The 26,082-nt window shown below is 37.3% G+C and overlaps 1 protein-coding gene across 10 annotated transcripts in view; it reads right to left on the bottom strand.

The window, feature by feature from the left end:
* ZNF236 (zinc finger protein 236) overlaps window positions 1–26,082 on the bottom strand; it is an 88,900-nt gene that overhangs the window by 13,547 nt on the left and 49,271 nt on the right. For 6 of the 10 annotated variants that reach the window (XM_075416593.1, XM_075416583.1, XM_075416585.1 and 3 more), the window contains exons 15-30: window positions 25,748–25,998; window positions 25,367–25,468; window positions 20,286–20,437; window positions 19,022–19,128; window positions 18,776–18,927; window positions 18,451–18,663; window positions 17,674–17,953; window positions 17,111–17,214; window positions 15,282–15,647; window positions 13,169–13,314; window positions 11,728–11,971; window positions 11,116–11,295; window positions 9,721–9,873; window positions 7,891–8,081; window positions 6,106–6,237; window positions 1,493–1,690 (exon numbers count right to left, since the gene is read on the bottom strand). In XM_075416593.1, the coding sequence (XP_075272708.1) occupies window positions 1,493–1,690; window positions 6,106–6,237; window positions 7,891–8,081; window positions 9,721–9,873; window positions 11,116–11,295; window positions 11,728–11,971; window positions 13,169–13,314; window positions 15,282–15,647; window positions 17,111–17,214; window positions 17,674–17,953; window positions 18,451–18,663; window positions 18,776–18,927; window positions 19,022–19,128; window positions 20,286–20,437; window positions 25,367–25,468; window positions 25,748–25,998 (2,971 nt within the window). The remainder of the gene's footprint in view (window positions 1–1,492; window positions 1,691–6,105; window positions 6,238–7,890; window positions 8,082–9,720; window positions 9,874–11,115; window positions 11,296–11,727; window positions 11,972–13,168; window positions 13,315–15,281; window positions 15,648–17,110; window positions 17,215–17,673; window positions 17,954–18,450; window positions 18,664–18,775; window positions 18,928–19,021; window positions 19,129–20,285; window positions 20,438–25,366; window positions 25,469–25,747; window positions 25,999–26,082) is intronic. The other 4 variants (XM_075416584.1, XM_075416587.1, XM_075416589.1 and 1 more) reach the window with 4 other exon arrangements.

Here is a 26,082-nt window from a genome sequence, read left to right as displayed (position 1 = left end):
AGCTCTTTCATTGAGCCCTGCTAACTCCTGCACAAAAATCCTTTCCTCCCTTTGAAACATGTGTACCTCATCTGTCACTAGCAGGCCTGGTGTCATGTGACAGACCCACGCTCAAAAACCCCAAAATTTTGCCAGTGACACCAGTCTCAGAAACAGTTATTTGTCTGCTGGGTCTTACTGGTTTTTTCCCCCCTCATTGTTTCCTGCAACTGGAATGACAGAGGAGAACACTACTGGTGCTCCTCGTCCCTTAACCAATCATCCTAAGGTCCTGAAGTCTCATTTTGATTGGCCTTGGTCTTCTTATTGCAACTTCATCGCTGCCTACATGAAAAACGAGTAACAGACAATAACCTAAGCACCATGCCAGGGTAGGAATTTTCCTCATCATATCTTTAACCTGGGACTAGTGTGTAACAGAAGTCAAGTTTTAATTACAAAAAAAAAAGTAGCACCAGCCAGTTCTAAGAAACCAAATTGAAGAAAGACTGATATTTGGGGTTTTCTTATCATTACTTAAGGAAAACAAGTATCAATACCGTTTTTCGTGTCCCCCCCAGAAAATTTCTACTAAACCAGAGGTTAATAGTTTCACACCCCCACATTTTATCATGGTTTCCTCAAGGCATCATAGTCTGGTTGACACACATGATCACCCCAATTGAGTGAACTTCACAAACAGGGTATTTTTCCTAACTAAAGTGAAAGGAAAACTACTGAAAAGCTCTCCTAAGAACTACTTAATATAAAGACATTGCCTCTGGCTCCAGAAATTTCCTGCTATAAATTCTGGGCAAGTTATATTATATGCTTGCTCTTTTTGTAAAGCACTTCTTCAAATCACTGTCTTTTAGTATCTCTCAGAGATGGGGTACTGTCCTGGACGTACCACTTGTCTAGTACAGCCCAGTATTCCCAACAGGAACATTCTATCAACTAATTAAAAAGTTAAACACATCACTTTTTTTTTTTTAAAGACTTGGAAGTATCAGGTTGTTCATAATATAGAGAAATCTACACAGTTAATATCACTGGACAGCAGTAATAATATAAAGATATTTTAGAACAAATGCTTCCTCTGCAGATGTCACTTGTACTCACAAGACAGAGCATCTAAAAACCAAATGATAGCGTGCAAAGCAGACAGCTTCCTATGATTCCAGAAGCTTATCTGGAAATCAGGATTACCAGCGATGACAAACATAAGCAGATGAACTAAGTGACATATTTTTCTGGCACTATTATTTTCATGACAGGCATTCACATTTTTCATTCAGTAGTCAGTACATGCATTAAAATCCTCTCCATGCTCCAAGAAAGAGTTCTCTCTCTGTGTATACATTATCACTTAGACTCCCTCTCTCAGATGCACACCTCATACTGTCAAAGGAAAGGAAAGGTAGAGGGACAATAGGGACCTTTCATTAGTATCGCAAAAAGTCCAAAACAAAAGAATGAGTAAACAGAACAATCAACTGTTATTACCAAATACCTTGAGATGTGTTGCCCGCTTAAAGGCTTTATTGCAGACGTGGCAAACATGTATTCTTTCCTTGCCATGAACCTCTTTACTATGGTGCATCAACATGGTGGCTGAAGAAAAGGTTTGACTACACTCAAAACACTGGTGCACGCGACCTTCTTTTTCTGCTTGACTGCTTTTCGTCACACCAGGAGAAACTTCTGTCACCTGTAACAATTTACAAAAACACCGTCAAATAATTTCACAAGCACATCCACAATAGCAGTTTATTTTTTAAAATCTACCTCAACATGACCAATTTCTGGAGAGTACTTGCAGGCAACTTACCAACACAAAGAAAAGAAAGAAGTTGGATGTAAATATGAACTTGTATTTCATTGCTCTTAAGAATGACACATATATGTACCTTAAGAAAACGGAAAGATTATAACTATGATCAAATTCATTTACATATTATAAATAGAATGTGTTTGTATTAATATTTTCCTATATTCAGTTTTACATTCCTGAGAATCTCAGATGATTCTCATATTTCTCGCTGAACAAAATTCAAAGCCAAAACCATTCAGACAAAAAAAGACAGTATCTCTCATTTTACAGAGGAGAAAAATTTTATATTTGTTTAACTTCTTCACTGGGAATTCCATTTTCATAAGGAACTAAAGCTCTGAGCTATGAACACTAAGTTCCAGAAGTACTGAAACACAATGAAAAGTTGATAGAGTTTGGATGGTGTTGTGCTGCATTTTTGTTTTGATCAATGAGGGCGTTTACAAAAATTTCACTCTCTTCAAATAAAACAACACAAAAAAATGCTAGAAAGTAAAGATACAATATAAAACACATGGAAACAAATGACAAAAAATCCTGTGTGCCTGTGTGCGCACATGCGTGTGCGTGTTTGTTTCCAACTATCTGGAACCTCTCGGAAAAAGGGTGAAATGTTGAAAGGTCAATCAACACAGTCACCATGACTAAATAAAACACATATCACAGGCAATGACAGAAAACTAGTTTACATTAGTGTTACATTCTGACTGTTATTACAGTAGCGCTATTCAGACACAGTCACACTTTACAAGTGACATCAGAAGTCTTCTTATGAAATGGCATCCTGATTTATGAAAGCATATATACCGAAAGACAAAAAATCTAGTTTTAAATTCAGAAGAGTAAGAAAATTATGTTCATGCTAAATTTTAAAACATCCACCTTCACAGAGTATTTGAAGACTAACATTGTTAAGAACTCACAGTCATAAGCATATGCAAATGTAAAAATCATACGCACATGATGTTATTAGAAACATACAATAGTTCAAGTTGGAAGGGATTGCTTGAGATCATCCAGTCCAGTGTCCCTAGAGCACACAGGGCCATGCTCGGACGCGTTTTGAACGTCACCAGGGATGGAGACTCTAGAACTTCCCTGGACAGCCTCTTCCAGGGTTTAACCAGCCTCACAGTGAAACAGGGGTTTTGTGCTCAGAAGGAATTATTTTAATTCGTGCCCATTACCTCTTGTTCTTTCACTAGATATGACTGAGAAGAGCCTGGCTCTGTCTGCTTTGCTCCCTCCCATCAGGTATTTATCCACACTGATAAGACACGCCCCCACCAAGAGCCTGCTCTCTTTTAAGCCAAACAGTCCCAGCTCTCTCAGCCTCTCCTTTTTTATTGTATGTTCCAAGCCCTTAATCATCTTTGTAGTCCTCCACTGCACCCAATCCCATATATTCATGTCTCTCATACTGGGGGGCCCAGGACCGGACACAGCACTCTAGATGATGTGTTCTCACTGGTACTGAGAGCTGGATCAACCCTCTTGACTTGCTGGCAACACTCAGTGCATCCCAGGATGCTGTTGGCCTTCTTTGATGCACGGCTGCCTCATGGTCAACTACTTGCCCACCAGTGCCCCTGGTCCTTCTTTGAAAAGCTGCTTTCCTGCTGCCCTCAGTGTGTATTAGTGCATGGGGTTATTCTTCTCCAGGGACAGGACTTTGCACTTCCATTTGCTGATCTTCATGAGGTTCCCGATGGCCTAACTCTCCAGGCCTGTTGAGGTCCCTCTGCATGGCAGTGCACCCATTCAGTCTGTCAACCACTCCTTCCAGTTTTCTATCCCCTATAAACCTGCCGAACATGCACTCTGTTCTATCATGCACATGACTAACGAAGAACATTAACGAACAGTACTAGCCCCAGTATTTGAACCCTGGGGAAACACCACTAATAACTGGCCCTGAGATGAACTTTGTTTCATGGATCACAACCCTTTCATGCCCAGCCATTCAGCCAGTTTTCAATCCACCTCACTTTTCCATTTATCCTGCCCATACTTCACCAGCTTGCCTACAAGGAGGTTATGGGAGACAATATCGAAAGCCTTACTAAAGTCAAGACAAACCACATCCACTCATCCACCAAGCCAGTCATCTCATTGTGAAAGGCTCTCAGGTCAGTTAGGCATGTTTTTCCCTCCATATATCTCTGCTGACTACTCCTAATCACCTTCTTGTCCTTCACGTGTTTGGAAACGCTTTCTAGGGTTTTTCGCTCTACCACCTTCCCAGGGATTGAGGTGAGATTGACTGACCTGTACTTCTCCAGATTATCCAACCTGCCCTCCTTGAAGGCAGAAACAACTTAGCTTTTTCCTAGTCCTCAGGAACCTATCCCAATCACCATGACCTTTCAAAGATAATAGACAGTGGTCTCATGACGACATCAGCTAGCTCCCTTAGCACTCATGAATGTATCCCATCACCAAAAGATTTGTGTATAGTCCTGGCCTCCTCTACTGAGGGTACATATTCATTGCTCCACCCTTTCCCACTGCTTTTAGTGATCTGAGACTGCAAAAGACAAATCTTACCAGTAAAAATGAAGCAAAAAGGAGACACTCCATACATCATCGTTTTCAAAATCTCCTGTCACCAAGTCCTCTTCCCCAATCAGAACAATTCATATTCCTTTTGCTGCTGATATACCTGTAAAAGCCCACTTTTTACATTTTATGTCCCTTTCAGAGTCAACTGCAGGTGGGCTTTGGGCTTCCTAAACTCATCCCTGCGTCCTTGAATGGTGTCTCTCTATTCCTTCAAGGTCACCTGATCATGCTTCCACTTATGTATGCTTCTTTTTTAAATCTTGAGTTTTGTCAGGACCTTCTTGTTCCTCCATGCTAGCCTCCTGTCACCTTTGACTTTCTACACACTGGGACTGACAATTCTTAATCTTGGAGGAGGACAATATTTAATATCAACCAGCTCTCCTGGTCCTCCTTCTCTCCAGGTCTGCTCACCATATGATTATTCCAAGAAGATCCCTGAACAGACCAAAGTCTGCTCTCCTGATGCCCAGGCTTGTGATCCCGCTATTTGCCTTATTTCCTTCCTTCAGAATCCTGAGCTCCACCATCTCATGGTCACTGCAACAAAGAACATCCCTGACGTTCACATTCCCAATCTGTTCTTCCTTGTTTGCAATTATCACGCCCAGAACACCACCCCCATTTGCTGGCTTCTCAGTCACCTGTATCAGGAAGTCATCACCAATGCACACCAGAAATTTCTGCATTCCTTGCAGTGTGCTTGTTGCCTTTCTAGCAGATGTTAGGGAGGTTGAAGTAACTCATTTGAACCAGAGACTGCAAATCACAGATACGTTTAGGTTGGAAAGGACCTAGTCCAACTCCTCTACACAAGAACGGTCAGCTAGAGCAGGCTGCCCAAGACCAAGATGAAAGCCTTATCTTCTATCTATTTCTTCCTGATCAGGTGACCTGTAGTAGATGGCTAGTACTCACGACAGCATCACCCACGTTGGTCTGCTTGTCAGTCCTTACCCACAAGGTCTCAGCTAGCTCATCATCCAGGCAGAGCTCCATGCATTCCTGCTGCTGTCTTGCCAGTCTGTCCTTCCTAAAGCTCATGCATCCAGCTATGGCAGTGCTTCAGTTGTGCGAGCTGTAGCACCTTCTCTCTTCGACTCCAGCGAGATCGCCACCCTGCAACTGCATGCAGACCTCTAATTCCTCCTTTTTGCTCCCCATGCTGCATGCATCAGTGTACAGGCACTTCAGAGAGACATCCAGTTGTGACAATTTTTCCAAGTAGAGTGTTGAAGTTTCCTTTATTATGCTGTTATCTCAGCACCTTTATTCTTACACATACACTTGAGGTAGGCCCTTTCTCTTCAGCCCTTCTTATTTTTGAGGTTTCTCTTGTCCACATCAGTCACAACTTGCCCACATCTTGCCCTTCACTTGCCAATCCAGTCCATCACTTCTTCACTGATTGCGGATCCCCATCTGCCTCTCCCAGTTTTGCGATTTTAGAGCTTGCATTACCAGGTTGTTTGAAAACATTCACTTTGCCTTCAACAAGAGAAGTCTGAATGACTTTTTCCAATATTAATACTATTCTTACATACGTAAAAGTTTCAGTTGAAATTCAAATATGCAAGAAGTTGAAAAGACGCCACAATGAATCTCTTCCCCATACTCTAATTTGGGAATGACATCAGCCTTCCTGCTACAGGATATAGTGGAATCATTCCAGTACTTTGATTAAATAACGTCCTTCACCCACAAAAGATACAGGAATGTATTGTATCTACCTGATACGTTATTTCATCAGAGTTTGCAGATGCTGCATGGGGTGTATGGCTCACCAGTATGACTTGCTGTGAGCCTGACCCACTTTGGCTAGTGAGACTGGAATCTGTTAGTATAGCAGGGAACTGCTGACCCTGTCAAAGAGGGGAGGAAAAAAAAGGTATGACAGTTACATTTAAACAGCTAACCGTAATCATGTAATTTACTTTTATGCCTCAAGACTACTCCCCCTTCCCCCCTTGAAAAAGTCCATTCTGGAATCCTAACTGAACAAATACACCTGCTTTCTCTCTTTTTCTTCTTCCTTTTTAAGTTTACCAGTTTAAGGATAACAACAGCTGGAAGTCTGTAAGAGTACAGATTCAGTTCCGCTTAATTTTTCCCAGCCTTGCATCAACTGCTGAATGTCTCAGCCTTCCCTCGTCTTTGTCTCTTCAGCTGACGTTTTCTTCAACCCCTCTATTCTGCTTTCCTGCATGGTCTTCCCATAGTATTTTCTTTTTTTTTTTTTTCAAATCTCTGAATTTAATCTAATTCTGAAATACATGAAATCCAGGCACAAAACTACTACTTAAGATACACACTTACTAATAGCACGCTACTAATTCTACTTTACTGTTAAAAGACTTTTCAATTTCCCCCCAAAATGCCGTACTTTTATGTACTACCTGTCTGTCTATCAAGATTTCTGCAACATACACTGTGTTTGCATAGTACCTAATACAATGTTTCATTTTTATTTATGCCTGCCTTGACTTCAGGTACAGTGTCTTATTAATCAACATCAACACTGCCAAATGTAATTGCTTAAAGTCTGAAATGAAACCACAAGTTGCTTTGTTACTCTGTGATAGCAGAAATCACAACTGTGTCATAAGAACTATGTAAGAAGTCTTTTCTGACCCTCCTCAGAGCAAAATTGCAGAGAGTGAAGCATATAGTCATCCTCACAGACTTTGCTTTACCAGGTTTAATCATACCATATGCCAGACAAATAGTCTTTCATTTCTATTTGCATCAAAACATTAAAGTCAATCTAAACCTTGTTAAGCCAAGAAAGGAGAAGAAACAGCCCAAGTTTTCAGATGTCAAAATCTACACTGAAATGCTGACCACACAGTGACTCTAAATTTTCACTTTCTAGTCTTTTAATATTTTTTTATTGATTGTGGCTTTTTTCCTTCCCACTCTAAACATTCTATTTGCCAACATGTCTTTGGCGCCTGATACCATGAAAATCTTAAATAAAAACAAAACTAATCCTAAATCTACTGGGGAGCTAACTGTCTGTACAGCACTATTATTATAAAATGCCTTATAACGCTACCTGTTTTTAAAGACAGTCAATGTAATTTAGATGCTGTCCTGTTAATTGCTGTGAAAGGAACTGTTGCAACCGCTCTTCAACTCTCACGTTCACAGTAAGGACAACAAAACTTTACCATATTAAGCAATAAAAAGTTTATGAATATTAAGCTGCATTACTGAATAGTGATGAAGTACACAGTTTATCACTAAAAAATTATTGCAAACGATGTTTGAAACAGTAGAGCCTATCTGCTCATTGCAAAAAACACCCTGCAAAATGTATCTATATTTCTGTTTAAATGGTTAATGCTTCTAGATGGCAGCATGCACACACTGTTGGCAGAAAGAAGGAAAGTTAACTGAATTTTCAAATACTATGTATTTGCAGGACAAAATTACTTTCTAAGCAAAATCTCCAATTCCTGCCCTGTAAGACAGTAATGCCAGTTTATCTGTCGGTTCAGAAATGCAGTTCTTACCTGTGAAGTGATATTAAGTGTAACTGCATCAAGACCACCTGACAACATCCCCTGAGTGTCAGCAAGAGTCAAGGTGACACTACCATCTCCTCCAACTCCTGATGAAGACATTACCAAATTCTGGGCAGAAACTGTAGACTGAGATATGGGTGTTGCTGAAGGAAGGTTTGTTCCACCTGTTGTATTAAGTTCTGGAATATATGTAAAATAGTAAAAAAAAAAAAAATCTGTTACATATGTAAACTGTCAGCTACAAAGTTATTTTAATAGCACTTAATTTCTATTTCTCATTTGCCAGGTCTTTCTATTTTGGATGCAAATAAATCAGTTAAACAGCTAATTGCATATCAAAAGTTGTCTGAGAGTCAGACAATAAAATCAGAAAAATTACATCTAAACGTAGCTTGATGGACATCATACTGCAAAGCAGTAACTTCGTAACACGGCCTGTGGGAGTTGACTCATCGCTGAAAAGACACCTGAAGATGTTTCAGGTTACATTTTTCTGCAGTCTGACCTCTCGAACAAGTCTCGATGAAATACACTTTGACTCATGGTAGTAAAACCAAAAGTTGGTAACTCCATAACCCAACACTCCTACCCTATCCTTGCAACATGGTTAACAATCCATAATAGCAAAAAAGGCCAATTTATTATATTAATATTCTCCAACACGTGACTAGAGGCGTCACGGCTCTCAGTTTATGATACGCCTCAAAAACCTGAGGAGATGACACAGAAGGTACAATACAACTGTTTGTTTTTACCTTATAAATGCTTACAAATATCTGAAGGGTGGGTGTCAGGAGGATGGGGCCAAGCTCTTTTCAGTGGTGCCCAGTGACAGGACAAGGGGCAACGGGCACAAACTGAGGCACAGGAAGTTCCGTCTGAACTCGAGGAAGAACTTCTTCCCTCTGAGGGTGACGGAGCACTGGAACAGGCTGCCCAGGGAGGTTGTGGAGTCTCCTTCTCTGGAGATATTCAAGACCCGTCTGGACAAGGTCCTGTGCAGCTTGCTGTAGGTGACCCTGCTTCGGCAGGAGGGTTGGACTAGATGACCCACAGAGGTCACTTCCAAACCCTAAAATTCTGTGATTCTGTGATTTCATTTACTAATTCATTACACAAGAGTATGCCTTAACTTTCAAATCTTACAGGATACTCTGGCATAGGCTTCCCTTAGTATGACATCAAAGCCAATTTGCTTTATATATGTATATGAGCACTCAAGGAAGCTATGAAAGGAGATGGATGAAAGAAAAGGAAGATCGAGAAAATTTAAGTGTACATAAAAGTGAAGAAAATTACTAACTTATCAGTAATAAGTCTGTATGTGTGCAACCTGCTGCCACTGCAACCAATCAGTGCAACCAACACAATCTGCTGCACTGGTTGAAAATATGAACAACTACATACACGCACATGTGTTTGTGTGTATATACAAACAGATATAGGTAGGAATTCATATACATATTTAAAATCTCAAAATTTGAATACCAGAGCAAATTTGATATAAAGGATATTTTAATATGTCTGCAGCAAATACACCAGATTTCTTAATCCTCCAATTTATAAACAGCCCTTCAATATTCCTGTAACTGCCTCAAAGTACTAGTTTAAGTCTTCTTATTTTCGTTTTCTTCTTACTATGTGAAATTCATTTACATTGGCGTAACTATTTCAAGCTAGTGAGAAAACACACAAAGCCATGTAGTTCCTGAACCATAAGGTGCAAGACTATACCATTTTGTATTTAGTTATCTGGTCTAATATTTGTTTTTTAACACACTGTTATTCTTTTTAATTAGAAAGTCACTGTATGCATACCTGAAGCATTTAGTGAAGCGCCCTGAGAAAGAAGCTGGTCATTGCTTATAGTTAATGTAGCACCTGTAGTCTGACTGTTGATGGTTGGCGCTGTCAGCCTTAAGCCACTATTCAGATCACTGCTTCCAGAATTATGCTGAATAAGATCTTGGCCTGAACAGAAATTAGTCCTATTGTAACTGGAAATGTCTCAACATTATTCTGCTACTGTACTAAGAACAATAAACACGTGATCAGAAAATAAAAGCAGAAAGTAAAACCAAAATACAAAATTTATTTCTACACACGCAGATTTGCATGCATAGGTTTCACAAGTTTTTAATACAGATGTGATTATGTGTATCCAGATACTAACATGTAGAGAAATGCCTGTGCTTATTAGTATTTAGACAAATATTGATCTTACTTATCCAGATTCAAGGCATCAACTTCATAAAACTATAAAAATCTAGCAAACTAAAAGCTAATGGTTAAAGTGTGTCTTTTTACTATTTATTATATGGATATTGAATTGCATAGAACATGTCCTCCTTTGTAAAAACATCACATGAAGTTTATTTTGTGGAACAGTCAACGAGCACAGAACAGAGAAACTGAAAGCAGATTCTACCAGTTGCTGGACACCTATACTCCATTTTCCTTAGATGAGTGAACATCCATTGTCAAGCAGAAAAACATAAGTGGGGGACTGTAACACCTTCACATAAACATTATTGTCATGACACTTTAAAACACTACACACGCTACAGAAAATGGAGCAAGAGAAAAACGGAAAAAGAAAGAAAGGAAAAGAGAAAAGTACTAAATATACTGGATCTATTGAAGAAATGTTATGACACAAAATACAAACTGTCTTTGAGGGAAATTGATATTTATAGTGTATGCAGGATCAGTCTCAAAGTCAGTAAGCAAAGTCAGTCTAAATTTATTCAAAGTATTAACTACTTATTATAAAGACTGAAGAGTACACCTCAAATAATGATCACAACGTCTATTAGAACATGGATCCACAGGCATTTAAAGAAAACTAGATTAAACAAACTCATCCCCAATGCCTGCCCTGCTTGTTCCTATCCCATTACTAGCCAGAAGTTGCACTACCCCAAGTGAGGCACAGTAAGGAAATAAGAACTGATTATATGGGTTTTGCCACAGAGATAAATGTATGTTGACTCAAAGCTATGAATAAAATAGCGAACCAATCTAATATACATCCTCCAAGCATATGTATTTGGTTTTCAAATGCAGATTTGAGGAGTATCTTTTAAAGCTGACTAATATAAAAAAATATGCCATAGGAAAACCATGGACCGTGAAAATATCCTCAAATGCTACTGTACAGCTACCATATAAAAAGGAGATCTGATACCATTAAAGATCATTTAAAATACCAACCAGATATTGTAAGAGTGATTTCTTGAGGACTTCCTGATGAGCTTGTAGTAGTAGAACCCGAAGCATGAGCTAGAACTTGACTCAAACTGGAATTATTTATGGTCAACGTTATCTCATGTTGTCCATTTGAAGATGATACCATACCCTGTGAAGTCATGACTTGAGAGATGTCCTGTGCACCTAAATATAAGTGGGTAGAACAGAAAAATTTCCATGAAGATACTTCCTTTATAATAGACACAACTTTTAAAAGCAATTAACACATTGTTTTTTGATCTTGAATACCCATTATCACAAAAGATGTAGCCACAGTAAGATGCTACAAATTTTACTCTAAAGAATAAACTGTTTTCATATGCAATTTATTCTTCTGCAGGAAGACCTTCAGAAGAAAGATTTTGTACTTTTCTGAAGACTACAAATGTTCCTCAATATTTTCATTATATAGTCCACCTTCTGAAAAAACTGTATTAAAAATGGTAACACAAAGTTGTAAAATATGCTGATGATGCTCATAGAAGAACTGTATGGGGGGAATTTTCTCACTGTGGGTAATCCCATAAGTAAAAATAAAGACATTCAAAGAACAATAAAACTACTGACACTACTTACCACTAGCGCTGGTCGTCAGCACAGACTCTTGCTCAGAGAGGGATCCTATTGTCATGTTAGCAGAAGATGTTACTGTGGGTTGCAAAGACAGGCCTGATATAGGCTGAATAACCACATTAGCTGGTACTGCATTTTCTGTTGCCTGAAGGGAGGGATTCTGTGGAGTCATACTGGGATCTCCAGTTAGCTGCTGGGCAAGTAAATTACTCGGCTGTAATGTCTGCTGTAGAATACTTGGATCAATCTGAAAAACAAGTTTTCAATCTGATCAATCCGACATTAATAAATAGGGGTTAAGTGAACATTCTTAACATAAATCCAGAATTCAAATTCATTACCTATAGAGTATATATATTTAAACTTTCCAATTAGTCATTTAAAACTTAAATTTATTTTTTAAGTGTCTGTATACGGCCAGTCTCCAAAGTCACTATGTAAACAGTCTATTCAGCTTCATGTATAGATTCTTCCCTCAGCACAGCGTTTGGGGAATCATGATCATAGTTACATATGAGCATGCTGGGCACCACATATCCCCACTACTGGCATTCTGTAGTGTCTTATTGCTGCATGTAATGCTTATCACTGTCTTCAGGTTTTTGAAAGTGAAAAGGCAAGGAACAGAGAGAAGAACGGTATCAGAAATTACCCACTGTTTCAGCTCCTAGGACTCATTAAGGTTCCAGTTCACAGTCAAACATTTGTTCTCGGTAGTTCAAGATAGAAGTTTTACTATTTAGGTATGTTTGTGGATTGAGGAAACAAAGCTAAAAACTAAGTTTTCTTCATTTTAGGCTAAAAATTTCTTGAGTAGAGAGACCCTGAGCAACTCCATGCAACTCTGACAACGTCCTTCCCCTGACCTTGGTGTTGGACCTGGTGACCTCCAAAGGTCAATGATTCTGTGAAACTGATCAACAAATTTTTAAATGTAAACATTTCACCTTTTTCTGTCCTTCATTTTACAAGCTCAAAGGGAATTTAAAATGTGAATCTAAATATTCAGAGCTTGCAAAACAACACAGGTGTCATGTTAAGGACAACATTCTGTGCAATAATTCGAGTTTATTTGTCTTGGGGATAGGGTGTGTGTGTCTTGGGGGGTTGGGTGGGGAGCTTTAGCCTAAAGTGCTTTTAAAGTGAAAAGACAAAATTAAATTAAAAGAAAAAACAAATACAAATTTTAAAGCAATCTGCCAAAATACCAGATGGGTAAAAAACCCTGAAAGACTGAAAAAGAAAGAAATTAACCAGAAAAAAACCCTACTGTGCAGCTATTGTTTAAGTCTTCTAACACGGTACAACTGACACAGAATGGTATTGATGCGTGCCTCACTCAGCTCAGGGGAGCTCTTCCAGAATTACGTATGCTCCTTAAACTTCCTTCAGCCCTCAAAGTGACTCTATAAAACTAAAAATCAAGAAACTGCAAGTAACCTACCTGTAATGTTATGTTGTTAATACTGGTAGCATCTATTCCAGAAATTTGAACATTTTGTCCAACCAGATTAGCAGCAAGTTGTAACTGTATTCCTTCAAGCGTGGCCAAGCTACCATCTGTCAAGGACACAGTTAAGTCACCTCCAGCTACCAAAGAAAACAGTCATATTATAATGTTTTTCTTTATCATTACTGATTGCCTCTTTTAGCTTGTTTATTTTTATAATTAAAATCAATACAAAAGCTATACACACACACAGAGCTATGCCAAGAAAAACAGTCTGAAGTAGATTATTGCCTATTTTAAAGCTTCATGAACTCTATGTAATTCAAAGATTGTTATTATTTAAACACTAGCTGGCATCTTATAAAAGAATCACTCCAGAGTAACTTTGGAAACCTGGACAAAGTTGGTATAAATCCGCTTGGAGAGTGCACCTCACCTAAATACATGCAGCACTCACACACCATATGTACGCATTCTGAACGTACATATGAAAGCTACTGCCACATTTTTGCATAGGACAAGCACTGTTCAAGAAAGTATCACAGTGCATCTTATGTGTTCACATGGCTAGAAATAAAGGTACATTAGCATTTGAAGTCTTTAGAACTTGGAAAGCTCCTAATTTGAAAAGCTGAATAGATCATCTCTACAAAAGGTCTTGAGAGAATATAAGGAAAAAGTCACCTTGTATTTGACATACCTTCTCCTCCAAACACCTTCAGTACGATCAACTAGTCTCCTTTAGCTGATGCTTCAAAAAGCTATGTATCTTTCCCTCTCCAAAATCTTTCAGTATACTACATCTGCTTTACAATGCACCTAAGAAATACCCGTTCTGGGCAAAGCTCAAATCACTAATCTTGATTTAAGTAGTCCTAGAAAGAGGCAGGAAACATGTAAACATGCTAAAGACTTCTCCTTGCTGTATTTACTTAAAAATCCAAGCAAACATCAGTTTTAACTACAAATTTACCCCAAACTGTGCCTGTCAAATAACATTTACCAGCACCTTTGACACAACCAACAGTCTGTCGGTTTTGGACAACAGCTTAGGTCAAATCAGATAAGATGAAATGGCTACAGTTAAATATGAGACTGACACACATTACTCTCAATTTGTGGGCACACTTTCAAAATCACAGACACACACTGAAAAAAGTGCCAATGAAGCACAGAAAATCAAAGTCTTGCTTTCAGAAGTGACTGACAGACACACAGTCCAAGATCCACAAAAATTACTGAGCAGTAAATTTAACAGTACCAGGGAACATTTACAGACACCTGAACACGATTCTGCTCTGAAAAACATCCCTGTGACAACTTTTCCTGAGGCCAGATAGCACTTACACCAGCAATTCCTCAAAGCAATTTAGAAGTTAGCCAGAACAGTTCTCAAAACGCAACATTAAGTACATTGTGTATTCCGTGCCAGCTGGCCTCAGAGTCATTCTGTGGCACTATTAATGTGCTAATGCAGCAGTAGTCACTGTCAATCTGCAAGACTTCAGATCCTAGGCATTTAGTTCTTCAACATGCATGCCTACACTAGTCGTTTTTCGTATCTTTGAAGTGTTGTCTTGCTTTTTGGCTTTTTTTTTTCCCCAGGGTGGGTTTTTGCTGTTTCAGCCTATTAACTACACGAGTACAGCAAACCATGTGCACTTAAAACATGCCCTTCATTGTGTATGTAAATAGCCGGCGTAGACAAACTTTTCTTTGCTCTATGATCTAATGCTTGAATACAAAATAAATCTTACGGAAAGTTTACAGAATAACTGTTTTGCTTCTCTCCTTCTCAAGAAAAGGCAACAGAGCATTATCAAAAATACAAGTACTTCAGCTACTTGTTATGTGTATTTTCTTCCTTTCTGCAGTGTAACACAACAGCAGAACGCAAAAGATCTTTTTAGGTGAGCTGCATACATTCTCCCCTTAATTCTTAAACAGAAAAATTTCTATTTATGTCACCACTGTGCATCAAACCACGAATTCAGCATAACTCTTACCTGTTTGGAAGTAGTGTTTGGCATTATTTTCAGAACTCTAATAGAAAGCAAAGTTCAGTACTTGATCTCAACACCACCACCAAAAAGTCATCCATTTTTACCTGACACTGAAGCAGGCAGGATAGCCTGGCCCACAAGTCCTTGCTGAAGTAAATTTTGATCAAACTGACTCGTCAAAACGGAGTTATTCATGATGAAAACGTTTGGGTCTGTTGAGGATGAATTAAAAAGATTGACTGGTTGTAGTCCCTCTGCTGAAGTACGGGTTGCAGGCTTCCTAACTTTCTTGGTCTCTGGTTTGTAATGACACTGTATATGGGTTTTTCTGCGCCCTGAAGTACGAAACCGTAAATCACAGTGTGGACATTTAAAGGGCTTTGCTCCTGTATGCAGGCGCATGTGGACTTTTAGACTCCCTTTCGTAGAAAAAGAATTACTGCATACATGACAACTGAAGAGCTTCTGGCCTGGAAAAGTTTCAAAAAGAGAAATACAAGTGATAAAACCTCTAAAAATCAACAACACTGTACCAAAAATTTTTTTTAAAATATAGATTCTAAACTAATTTGAACAGAATAGATTTGAAATAACTAGCCACCTTCTTTATATTTTTGATTGCTTTTCAAATGAATGAAGGATCTCAATGAAGGTTATCTTAATTTTTTCCTACTTCTAAAACTCAAAGTGCTGTTAAACCTTTCATGCAGAATCCTATTTGGTCACTTTGATTCTATGGACAATTTTCACAAGGCTGGAAGTCAGCAAGGGAGGTCTTTAAGCACCTGAGTGAGGAATCAAGCTAGTCAAAATTGTAACATATGTAATGTGGAAGAGAGGACAAACAACAGGTTGGAAAAATCTGTTAAGGATATATTAAAATAATTATTTACAAAGCTCTGTTTTATATTAAAGTCTGTAAAATCATAAAAAGTTTGAAAAAAGAAAAATGGGGAGCTATTTCTCATTATTTCTCAAACAAAATGAGCTAGCGGGCTTAGGAACAAAATCATCAGATGGCACACTGAAAATCAAATTTGAATCATTCAAGAAACTTTTCATTACTGGATGTACGGGAGGCTATTCATTTTCACTGTTTTTTTCTGGGTATCAGAAAACAATTGGACAAAACTAATGTAAAATATTCCACTAAAGGTAGTGAGCAAAAAGATACAGTCTCCCAGAACTTGCACACTGCTTGAATCTGGAAGAACATGATGAAATCCCTGCTTTTTAATTTTTGGAAAAAGCTTATAATGCACCTTAGCAAAACTGCAGCCACTTTTAGAAAGTAATTGGTTTATTACAGAAGTTCAATAGTAAGAAGAAAACAAGTTTGAAAGATTTAAAGAGGTTTTGTTTCTAATTTATGCAAAATTGAGGTTGAAAAATACTACTAATTAAAGTCAGACCTCTCAGAAATACAAAGAAACTACTGTAAAAAGTAAATACTGCAGAAATTAGGTTTATATTCAACTTCCACAATTCAAATAAGTCAATGGTCAAATTTTTTGTACTCTTATTTTTCAATCTATTTAGCAGTACAAACATTAGCGTTCAGAATTTTCTACTTCAACTTAATTTTATAAAATTCTCCAACTCCACCCTCTTGCTCAGGAAACTAGTTTAGTATTGAAATGCCACAGCAGATATAAAATTAAAATATTATAGATACATACATAGTTTTTCCATGAGCTGACTATGACTGCTTTATAAGCCTATTAATACAGAAGGCTGTAATAATATGGTTTATTCAAAATATCATAATATGATCCATTTGATGATGCGGTAAGTACCAAATTTCACCTAGCGCTGCCATTTGTAGTGCCATTTCCCAGATTATAGTGAAACATACCATTCCTTGCAAAATCTTTAAACTGCCTATCAAAAAAGTAACCGGTTTCTGAACAAAGACATTCAAAATCTTACTGACCTGTGTGTGTTTTAACATGACAATCTAGAGTGGATTTTACAGTGAAGCTCTTTCCACATTCTTCACACTTATACGGCTTCTCTCCAGTGTGGATACGAACATGCCTAATAATTCCAGAACACATCTATACGTGAATTTCTACTTCTATGTCAGTTTGTAGAAATATTTATTTCATATCTTACTAATTTTAGAATTAGTGGAATACTTATATTAACATTACACAGAACTAGTAAAGAAGATGATTTAAGCATTTGCCATTTTTCACACTGATTCTCACATGGTTTTAGATGTAAGTCCTAAAGCAAGAAAAAAGTAATTTATTCTAAAACTTCGTAATAATAATTTTAATGCTGCAGGGGAAGAAATATCAAAAGGTTGGTTTAGTCATATTCAGAATATGGAACACTTTGACACATTTTTAAACCATTCTGAAAAACAAAAAATGTACGTAAATACAAGTCAAACTTTAGCTTAGGCATACAAAAGTTATATGAAACTTACTGCTAAGTTTCTGGTGAACAGTTTAGAAAAATGAAAATATACAAAACTCTTCCATTCCTTACCTGACTAAATCACTGGGTTTTTTAAAGCTTTTTGGGCAGTAACTACAACAGTTGGCATATTTGGGCTCTGCTTCTAGTTCTGCTTGCTTGTCTTTGATCTCACTAATTCTGTCCTTCTCTGCAGCAGACTGGACAAGAACTTTTTCTGAGACAGTGGCACTTTCTCGAGGCCTAATCTTTGCCAGTTCTGCCGTTTCTTCTTCTGTAAATGTTATGACACCAGGACGAGATTTTCTGGAAGTTCTTTCTGAGTTTTCATCATCCTCTTCAACACAAGCAACTATTAAAAAAATACACACATACACATTTGTTTAGTTTAATCTGTCTGCTGAAGTTACAAAAACAGAAGGGTTTATTATTAAACACATGGCCACTACATTACGTGCTTGGACTTAAATGTCTTTCAGAGGTCTAACATTCATGTCGATGTTTCTTTTAAAGATGGATTTATAATTCTTATTTTTACATAAATAAATTCAATACATAATTAAATACAGGTATAAGTAATTTAGGACAAAAAAAAAATGCTCTACTTTAGTGACACACTAAAAAACTACGTAACATACAGTACTTTCAATTGATTCGACAGACTCCTGGAAAACTCATTTCTTTAAGCAATTTAGATAACAGAGCAATTTCAGTGCCTCTGGACATTAGACATTATCCATGCTGGAAGGCTAATTTATAACATTACTGTTACAGCATTCATGTAATCCACTGAAACACCTGTACTTGTTATGTAGTTAGAACTGTAAGAGTAAAAATGAAATAATTTACCTCCCCCTCTTGTTTCTGTAGCTGCTGCTACAGCTGAGGAGACTGCCTGATGTTTTTTCATATGTTTTTTGCAGTGAACTGTTGTTCGAAAGCTTTCATCACAGAATGGGCACTTGTAAGGCTTCATGCTCATGTGAGTTGCCATGTGCCTCGTAAGGCTGCCATTAGTTGTGAAGGAGGTATTGCAAATGCTACAGCTGAATGCTTTAACTCCTTAAAGTAACAGAAACAAATAAGTAGCATGCCATTTGTTTAAGTTTACTTACACAGGACATTTACAAAACCCAAATGTGAGTTAAGCTAATATAGAACTAGTATACTCTACCTGTATGAGTTTTCTCATGTGACTTAAGAACTCCCGAAGAAACAAACCCACGGCCACAGAGCTGGCATTTGTAAGGTTTCTCACCAGTATGTGAACGTACGTGTTGTTTCAAATGGCTGGACTTCTTAAAACCCTTGTTGCAATATTCACATCTGTTAGAAGAAAATGGTTTTCATTAGTTGCATATAATTACTAGCCATAAAAGATTCAAGACATTCGGTGACAGAACCCGAAAGTCTAACAAACCTATACGAACGCCTGCTTTGATCTTCGTTATCCTCAAGAAAATGAGGCCGTTGGGTATGCAATTCAAGTTCTTCTTGTGATGACTGATCTTGTATCAAGCGAGTCGTCTAGAAATCAAAGCCTCAAGTAAATTTCAGTAACACAATACTGAAATAAAGTCACACAAATAGGTAAGAAAATATTACAGCATTTACAGTCACAAGTAATCAAAATGATGATTTCATAAATTTTTGTCAAGAAATTAAGAGTGTGATATGATACCTCACTCTTTCATAGCGACAAGGAAAGCAGCAAAATGTGCACCTACTGAATCGGAATAAACAGACATGTTGCCCTTGCACCTCCCTGCGAACCTAGACAAAAACATGTCTTGAGTCTCATAGATCTTCCGGTGTTTGAGAGGTTAAATCTAACACTAAACCAATCATTCAAACAGTATGAGGCCCACGCTAGGTAGCAAAATGCACAGTGGTGCTGACAGACTTCACTACTTTTTGAAAAGGTTTTTCCTCTAAGCAAAAACCGCCACAGAATAATCCTCAAGAATGACAGCATGTTGTGAGATCTGAAGAAAAGAAAGCTCCAAAGCCTGTAGGCTGAAATCACTCACTCTTCCAGATCCTAAAACCCACTTCAGTTCTCTGACTGACATTTTCCCTTTGCATACAAGCATCAAGGGACAGTAATTCATGCAGGTCATCACGGTAAACATATTACTACAGATGGTCTTCATGCCAGGTACTGCGACCAATATAAAAAGTTTTATTTAAACTGTATTTTTGGCAATCAAGCTCTTAAAACAAATTTAACCAGATGAGAACCACAAAAGAACATCATTCACCACAATATGCAAGCTCCATGAATGATCTCTACATATCTGTAATGTTACTGTTATTGCTTGATCATATCTATATGAAATAAATTAAATAACTGTGACACAATATAGTACAATAATGTAAAATTATTTTATAACATTAGGTCCTTTCCTTAGTTTTTGACTTATAATGCTTCACAGCATTATATCGTCCTCTAAGCCAAGAGCATCAAAACATACAACTTTTTTTTTTTTAATTAGAAACACATAGCCAGGTCAACTATAATCCCCCTTGCCCTTTTCCTTTCCAGTTGTTCTACATAAGCTATCTAGAAAAGAAATGGCAAAAATTTTCTGACTTCTCAAGTTTACCTAATCACCAATGAAATAGCTCAACGAAACTCATCACTGAACACAGAACAATGGATTCCACCTTCTAGCAGTACTTACAACGTTAATAGTGTCTGTATTCGGAACCTGAAGAAGGGCTGGAGGATGGTAACTCGTTGAAAGAGCCTGAGATTCAAGTGTGCTTGAATCCTGTAGCTGCTGTACAGCTGGAAACTGAGTCTGTTGATTGTAGCTGTCATTCACTGTAAAACCTGCCAGAAATTAAACAGTCACCAACCTGGCAAATACACTGAATTGGACTTTGAGAACACCACACTTCTTTGAATACTACCTTCAAAAGAGATTAAGTAGTATTACCATATAGTAATACTCCTTTTATACTCTTCACTGCTGAGCGGCAAAATACAGAAGCGTTTCTGGCATCTACATAATATGCATAATAGGGTTACTTACCATTAGCTGGAATTCTATTGGAAAATCTCCTCCACAGAAAAACAGTTTGAAGTTTCTTCAGGGTGCCACAATTAACCTTAGAGCCATTGAAATTTTGAATTTCTTGTATGTAAGCATGCATGTGTCAAACAGGTTGACCCATCTCCCTTTATCCACGCTGGTACCACGCTCCCTTAACTACACTGGAAGCCGATCACAAGGATGCAAAGCTCAGTGGGGAGGATGGCGGGTGAGTGGAGGAGATGACCCAATAGGAGAACTCCAGTTTCTGACATAGTAACCCCATTTTCTCCTACTTTGGATCTCCTCCACATATTCCCACTCTTTAGATAATAGTAAAGTAGAGCCTCTCAAAGGCAAACTGCAAAGTAAAAAATCAACAAATTTTTATTCACATTTCCAGTGTGAAGACCTGAAATTTTTATTTGATTTTGTTCTTCAGAAATATCAGATCTTAATCACTTCCTTTTCCAAATGAATGAATGAAATGACAGTATCAATGATGCAGAGCCAGGGAATTATAGCTCAGACCTGAGGGTTTTTTAACGCTATTAGAGATGCCCTTTATCAACCCTTCTAAGACCTAATACGTCTAATATTAAAAAAAAGGAAAAAAAATCCATGTTATGTGGGAAAAAATTAAACGAGTATCAGTAATTCAGGTAAGGGCAGCAATTTTACTAATTCTGTGCAGTTTGCCTTTAGTGGACAAAAAGGGTGAAGATTATGAAAACAGGGTAGAAACAAACCCACATCAGATGATCACAGCATCAAAGGCCAAAAAAGCAATGCTTAAAGAATGTTTTGAATTACAGTATATCAAAATCTGGGATGTGTTAAGTTTCAGCAGAAATTTTCCCCAAAGACACTTCTTACATCAGAATAATACTGTTACCAATATAAGAAAAAAAACCTACTTGTATGCTATTGTTTACACCATAGAATGAAAACTAACCAATCTAAACAAATCTTGCAAGCATTATTAGTCAGGCTGTAACTTCTCACCAAACCTAATGCTGCACCTTCTGTATTATTTCTCTCCTAGAACTACCAAGATCACAAGAAAAAAAAGATTCAACAAGCTGAACCTTGCACCTCAGTTACTCTTAGTGAAATGACAAAATAAAAGAATAGCCTGAAGAACAGCGATGCAAAGCTTTACAGTGATACAATGGTTGCTAATTTCTATTTTCAAATACATTTTAAATGCACCTTTATGGAAAAATGGCAATCCCACTACACTTGATCAGAACAAAAAAAAACAAGTCTCAAGAAACTGAAGCAAAAGTGATGCCATTTCCATGCCCTACTTCAAATAAAAAAAAGGACACAACTATTACATGTGCAAAGAAACAGCTATGTAAAAAGACAGAACTTTTATTTAATGAGTAAGTAAATTTTACTAGCTAAGAAGGAAACAAGAAGTTACTATACCATGACCTGTTTTACTTCACAGTGTTCTAATAAAAGCAATTACTGACATCCTGAAAAATTTCCCAGAATCGTACAACAAAATGCTCAGGAAGAAAAGTTCTGAATTTAGAGGTATTTTGGGACAAAATGAAGGAAGAAATACTACTTCTGAAAGTAGTTCTAAATAAATATAAACCAATGCTGTAACAAGAATATACATGATGCATCCCCATTTTGCTCAATATCTAGTATGAAGGACAATTTCCACGCAAAATTTTAAAAAGATCTGACAATTTTGAGCATGCTAAATGCGTTTGCTACCACCTCACTATTGCTACAGAACAGTATCACAAAAAACCCCAATTATGTTAGTTTCACATTTCTTACAATCTCCTCTACCAGTATACATTGTTTCCCAGAAGCTTTTGCTTAATCTGCAGAGAGCATCTTAAGCTCTGTACAATAAAGAGGAGTCTCTTACTACAAAGTCCTCTAAACATTGAATTGGATTTTGTGTTATTTGAGTACAAGCAACCATTTGCTTTACTTGTTTTTTTCTTTGTGTTAGGACATCACCCAACCTATTCCCTTCCACATTAACAAAACATACTGAAAGAATAGAATACTCTGGAAATCAGTTTACTAGTGGAAAGACGTCTTGCACATGAGAGTCAGAAAACAACAGTACGAAAGTTCGTAACAAATACAGGATTTTAGTTCAGAGAAAACTTAAAGTCTTTACTGACATATCATTTGAATTCTAACATTACAAACATACCTACATGCACATGTGTATCTCTGTGGGGGTCAGTGACTAGCAATTAAGTGTTCTGCAGGTTTGCTCTCTGGGCAACTTTTGGAACCAGCTGAACAGCATTGACTGGAATCAATACATCAATAGCTACTGAAAGAATCGCAATCCCAAGTCCTGAGATTGCAGATCAACTTCTTAGGAAAGCAAAACCGCAGTCTGGTGGCAAGGGTTTATTTGTATGGGCTACTAACAGTATTTGGACTTGTGGTTTTTCAAGATCACTCTCCTCTCACCACTAGCTGACTTATTATCATTCAACCATGCTTACAGGGAGACTTTAAAGGAGGCAAAGGTGACATAATCTACGAGAAAACACATTTGGTGACAGATATTGAATAACACAAAGACATTTTCTGATAAAAGACCTATTTGGTTATTCTGACCTCACTAAAGTCTTAAAATGAAGACAGCTGAATATGTAAACTACAAAGAACACTGAAGTCCTTTTTCTTAGTCTTCAAATCTAGCTCATATGAATAATAGATTATGATACAGCAACACCCTTATAAGATCTGCACTTCTTTACGAGTCTGAACATATCAAGAAGAAAAATCTACCTGAACATACGAGAAATTCTGTAAAATTATTACAAACAAACTTGAAAGAATAAACAAAGTTCTGACAGGTCTGTGCAGACCTAGAGACATCTTTCTGAAATACAAAGTTTTTTTGTTTTTTTTTTTTAAAAAAAGGAAAAAGGAAAATCAAAAAACCTGCTGAAGATTCTGAAGATTTTTCAGAACTCCTATGTTGTCTTATTAACAAACACTGAGCCAAAATATTTTCACAAGAATATAGCCTATAAAAACCAAGGATAAAAATAACATAGTTTTAACCTTGAATGTTCTGCCTAGTTGATAGGAAAAAGAAATTAGGAGCATGAAGCACAGATGCAGACATAGGGAGAGGGTCGACCAATTTAACGCATGCATCCGCGCAAATGCTTACCTACCTGAAATTCAAAAATTTTTAAGGGCTCCAGGATCTTCAAGGAAACTTCAAAGAGTTGGGAATCTGTGGATGAGATTCCAAGTAGAATAGGAGACATCTTATACAAATGAGACTTAAAGAAAACCATACCATAAATGTTCTGATTCTCTGAAGCAATTTTATAATGTACTGATGATGAGTCTAGATTTCTGATGATGGAAGAATTGTTTTAAGAGATCTAGAAGAGTCTCTCCCCTCCCCAAGAAATCACTCAGTATTCAATATTTATTTAATGGAGAAGATACACATACATACAAACTGAAGTCTAAGTAAAATAACAAAACAAGGTTTATGTATTGGATTTTCAAATTCAAAGGAGTCGTAAAAATCCAAAGAAAATCCACCACCACTCTTGAGAGTAACACAGAGTGAAAGGCGGCACTTTTTTCTGTAGTCTCTTTTCATTCATTTGGAAAACCATAACAGATAACCAATGAAAAGAATCCATAGGGTTTTAACAGGACCTGCTTCAGTCTTGTTTAATAAAGGCGGAGACTTTGATTTTTTTTCTGAGTTACATACAAAGCAGCACAACCTAGAGAATTAAAATCAGCAACAAATTATACTATTTCTTCACAGCGTCATGCAACTTCGCACAGTCAATTACATTTTAACAAAAGGCACTATACAATTAAACAGAGAATGAAATTAAGAACAGAAATGTTTACGCAGATGGAATGCCAATTACTGGTCACCAGTTAGATGAATACTAAGTTATTTGCTGGAGTCAGAAACAAGGAGGAAGAGATCAACTGGTCAGCCAGTGAGGTATGGTTCCCAACCAAAATAAATGGAAATCTCTTGAACCTACCCCCTTCCCTCCCCCTGCCCCCCCCCAAAAAAACCCAAAACAAAACCAGTAGCTTCATATCAAGCAACAACTCAAGAAATCCGGCAGTGAAAAGCAAAGCAACACAGTCATTTCTTCACTTTCTGCAGGCTACATAAGCCTTAAACATATTTTTCAGAATTTTGTAGATAAAATTACAAAAAAAAAGTTTCCAAATGTTTACAATCTCTTCGTTACTTATGCAGCTTTATAAAATACAAAAGGAAACTATTGTGGTTATGTGAAAGTAGGATTATTATGTGATTATATTTTACACTGTCTTTTTCCATAATGAATCCCAACAGAAACTCAGTCAAATCTTAGACCGTGTTGCTGATCATTTCAGGTTATGAGCACATACATTCAGTGGCAAAGTTGTGTAAACTGCGCACTGCCACAGTAATTTCAAACACAATCAAGGAAAGAATATGAAATGCCTGACTATAAACCCCATACTGTAATGACTAAACATTGGCTCATAAAAGCAAAATCTATTTCTAAACATTCAAAATATTCCACCAAATATAGTTCAAAAATAGTAATTTAAGAAAAAGTTTTTGCAAGTTCTCTGCATTGCAGTTACTTTGACTGTAGATGTCCACTTTTGAAATGCTTTATGATAGCTATGCTGTAAAGCCAGATTTATAAAAATCACTTTTAAAGCCTTTATTTATTACTAACCTTGTGATAAGCCCTGTTGATCAAATGGCTGCTGTGTTATAGCTTGTTGTTCAAATTGAGTGATGTTTTCCTGTAAAGCATGCTGGGATGTCACAAATCTATCTGAAATGGGGAAGCGGGCAGGGGGAGAAGGTGGGGGGAAAAAAAAAAATCATGAAAAGATGATGTAATTACCTGCCTAATTCAGTTGTTCCCCAAAACCTACATTTATAGTCATCTGATTTTTTACTGCATTAAAAATAAATAAACAATTATTAGCTGAATAGCTATTTAAATCTTTGCTTATTGTAGGCTTTATTTGTATTTCTCTGTAGCATTTGCTAACTCATTACACCATGAAAAAGAGCAAACAAGCAAAACGAAATTATTTCAAATACTCACCCTCATCTTGCTCTAAAGGCTGATCAGCCAATTGTTGTTCTAGTGTTGTTTCTTCTGTGCCTACTACTGGCTGCTGGTCTAACTCTAAAATAGCCTGCTGATCTGTTGCAACTGCTTCTGACTGCTGTAGCTCATCACTTTCTATCTCCACTTGCATCTGTGTAGAAACATGAATGCTCTGCTGATCTACGGTAGAATCTTCTATTGAAGCAGACTGCTGATGCTGCTGAAGTTGCTGTGCAAGTTCGTATCTGCAAACAAAGGCAAGAAGGTCTTTTCATGGCTTCAGTTAGACACTTAATTATTTATGTGAACAATCTTTATTTTCGCTATAC

Source organism: Opisthocomus hoazin, chromosome 3 (assembly GCF_030867145.1).
Source record: "Opisthocomus hoazin isolate bOpiHoa1 chromosome 3, bOpiHoa1.hap1, whole genome shotgun sequence".
Taxonomy (NCBI): Eukaryota; Metazoa; Chordata; class Aves; order Opisthocomiformes; family Opisthocomidae; genus Opisthocomus; species Opisthocomus hoazin.
This window is presented reverse-complemented; position numbering and strand designations above follow the sequence as displayed.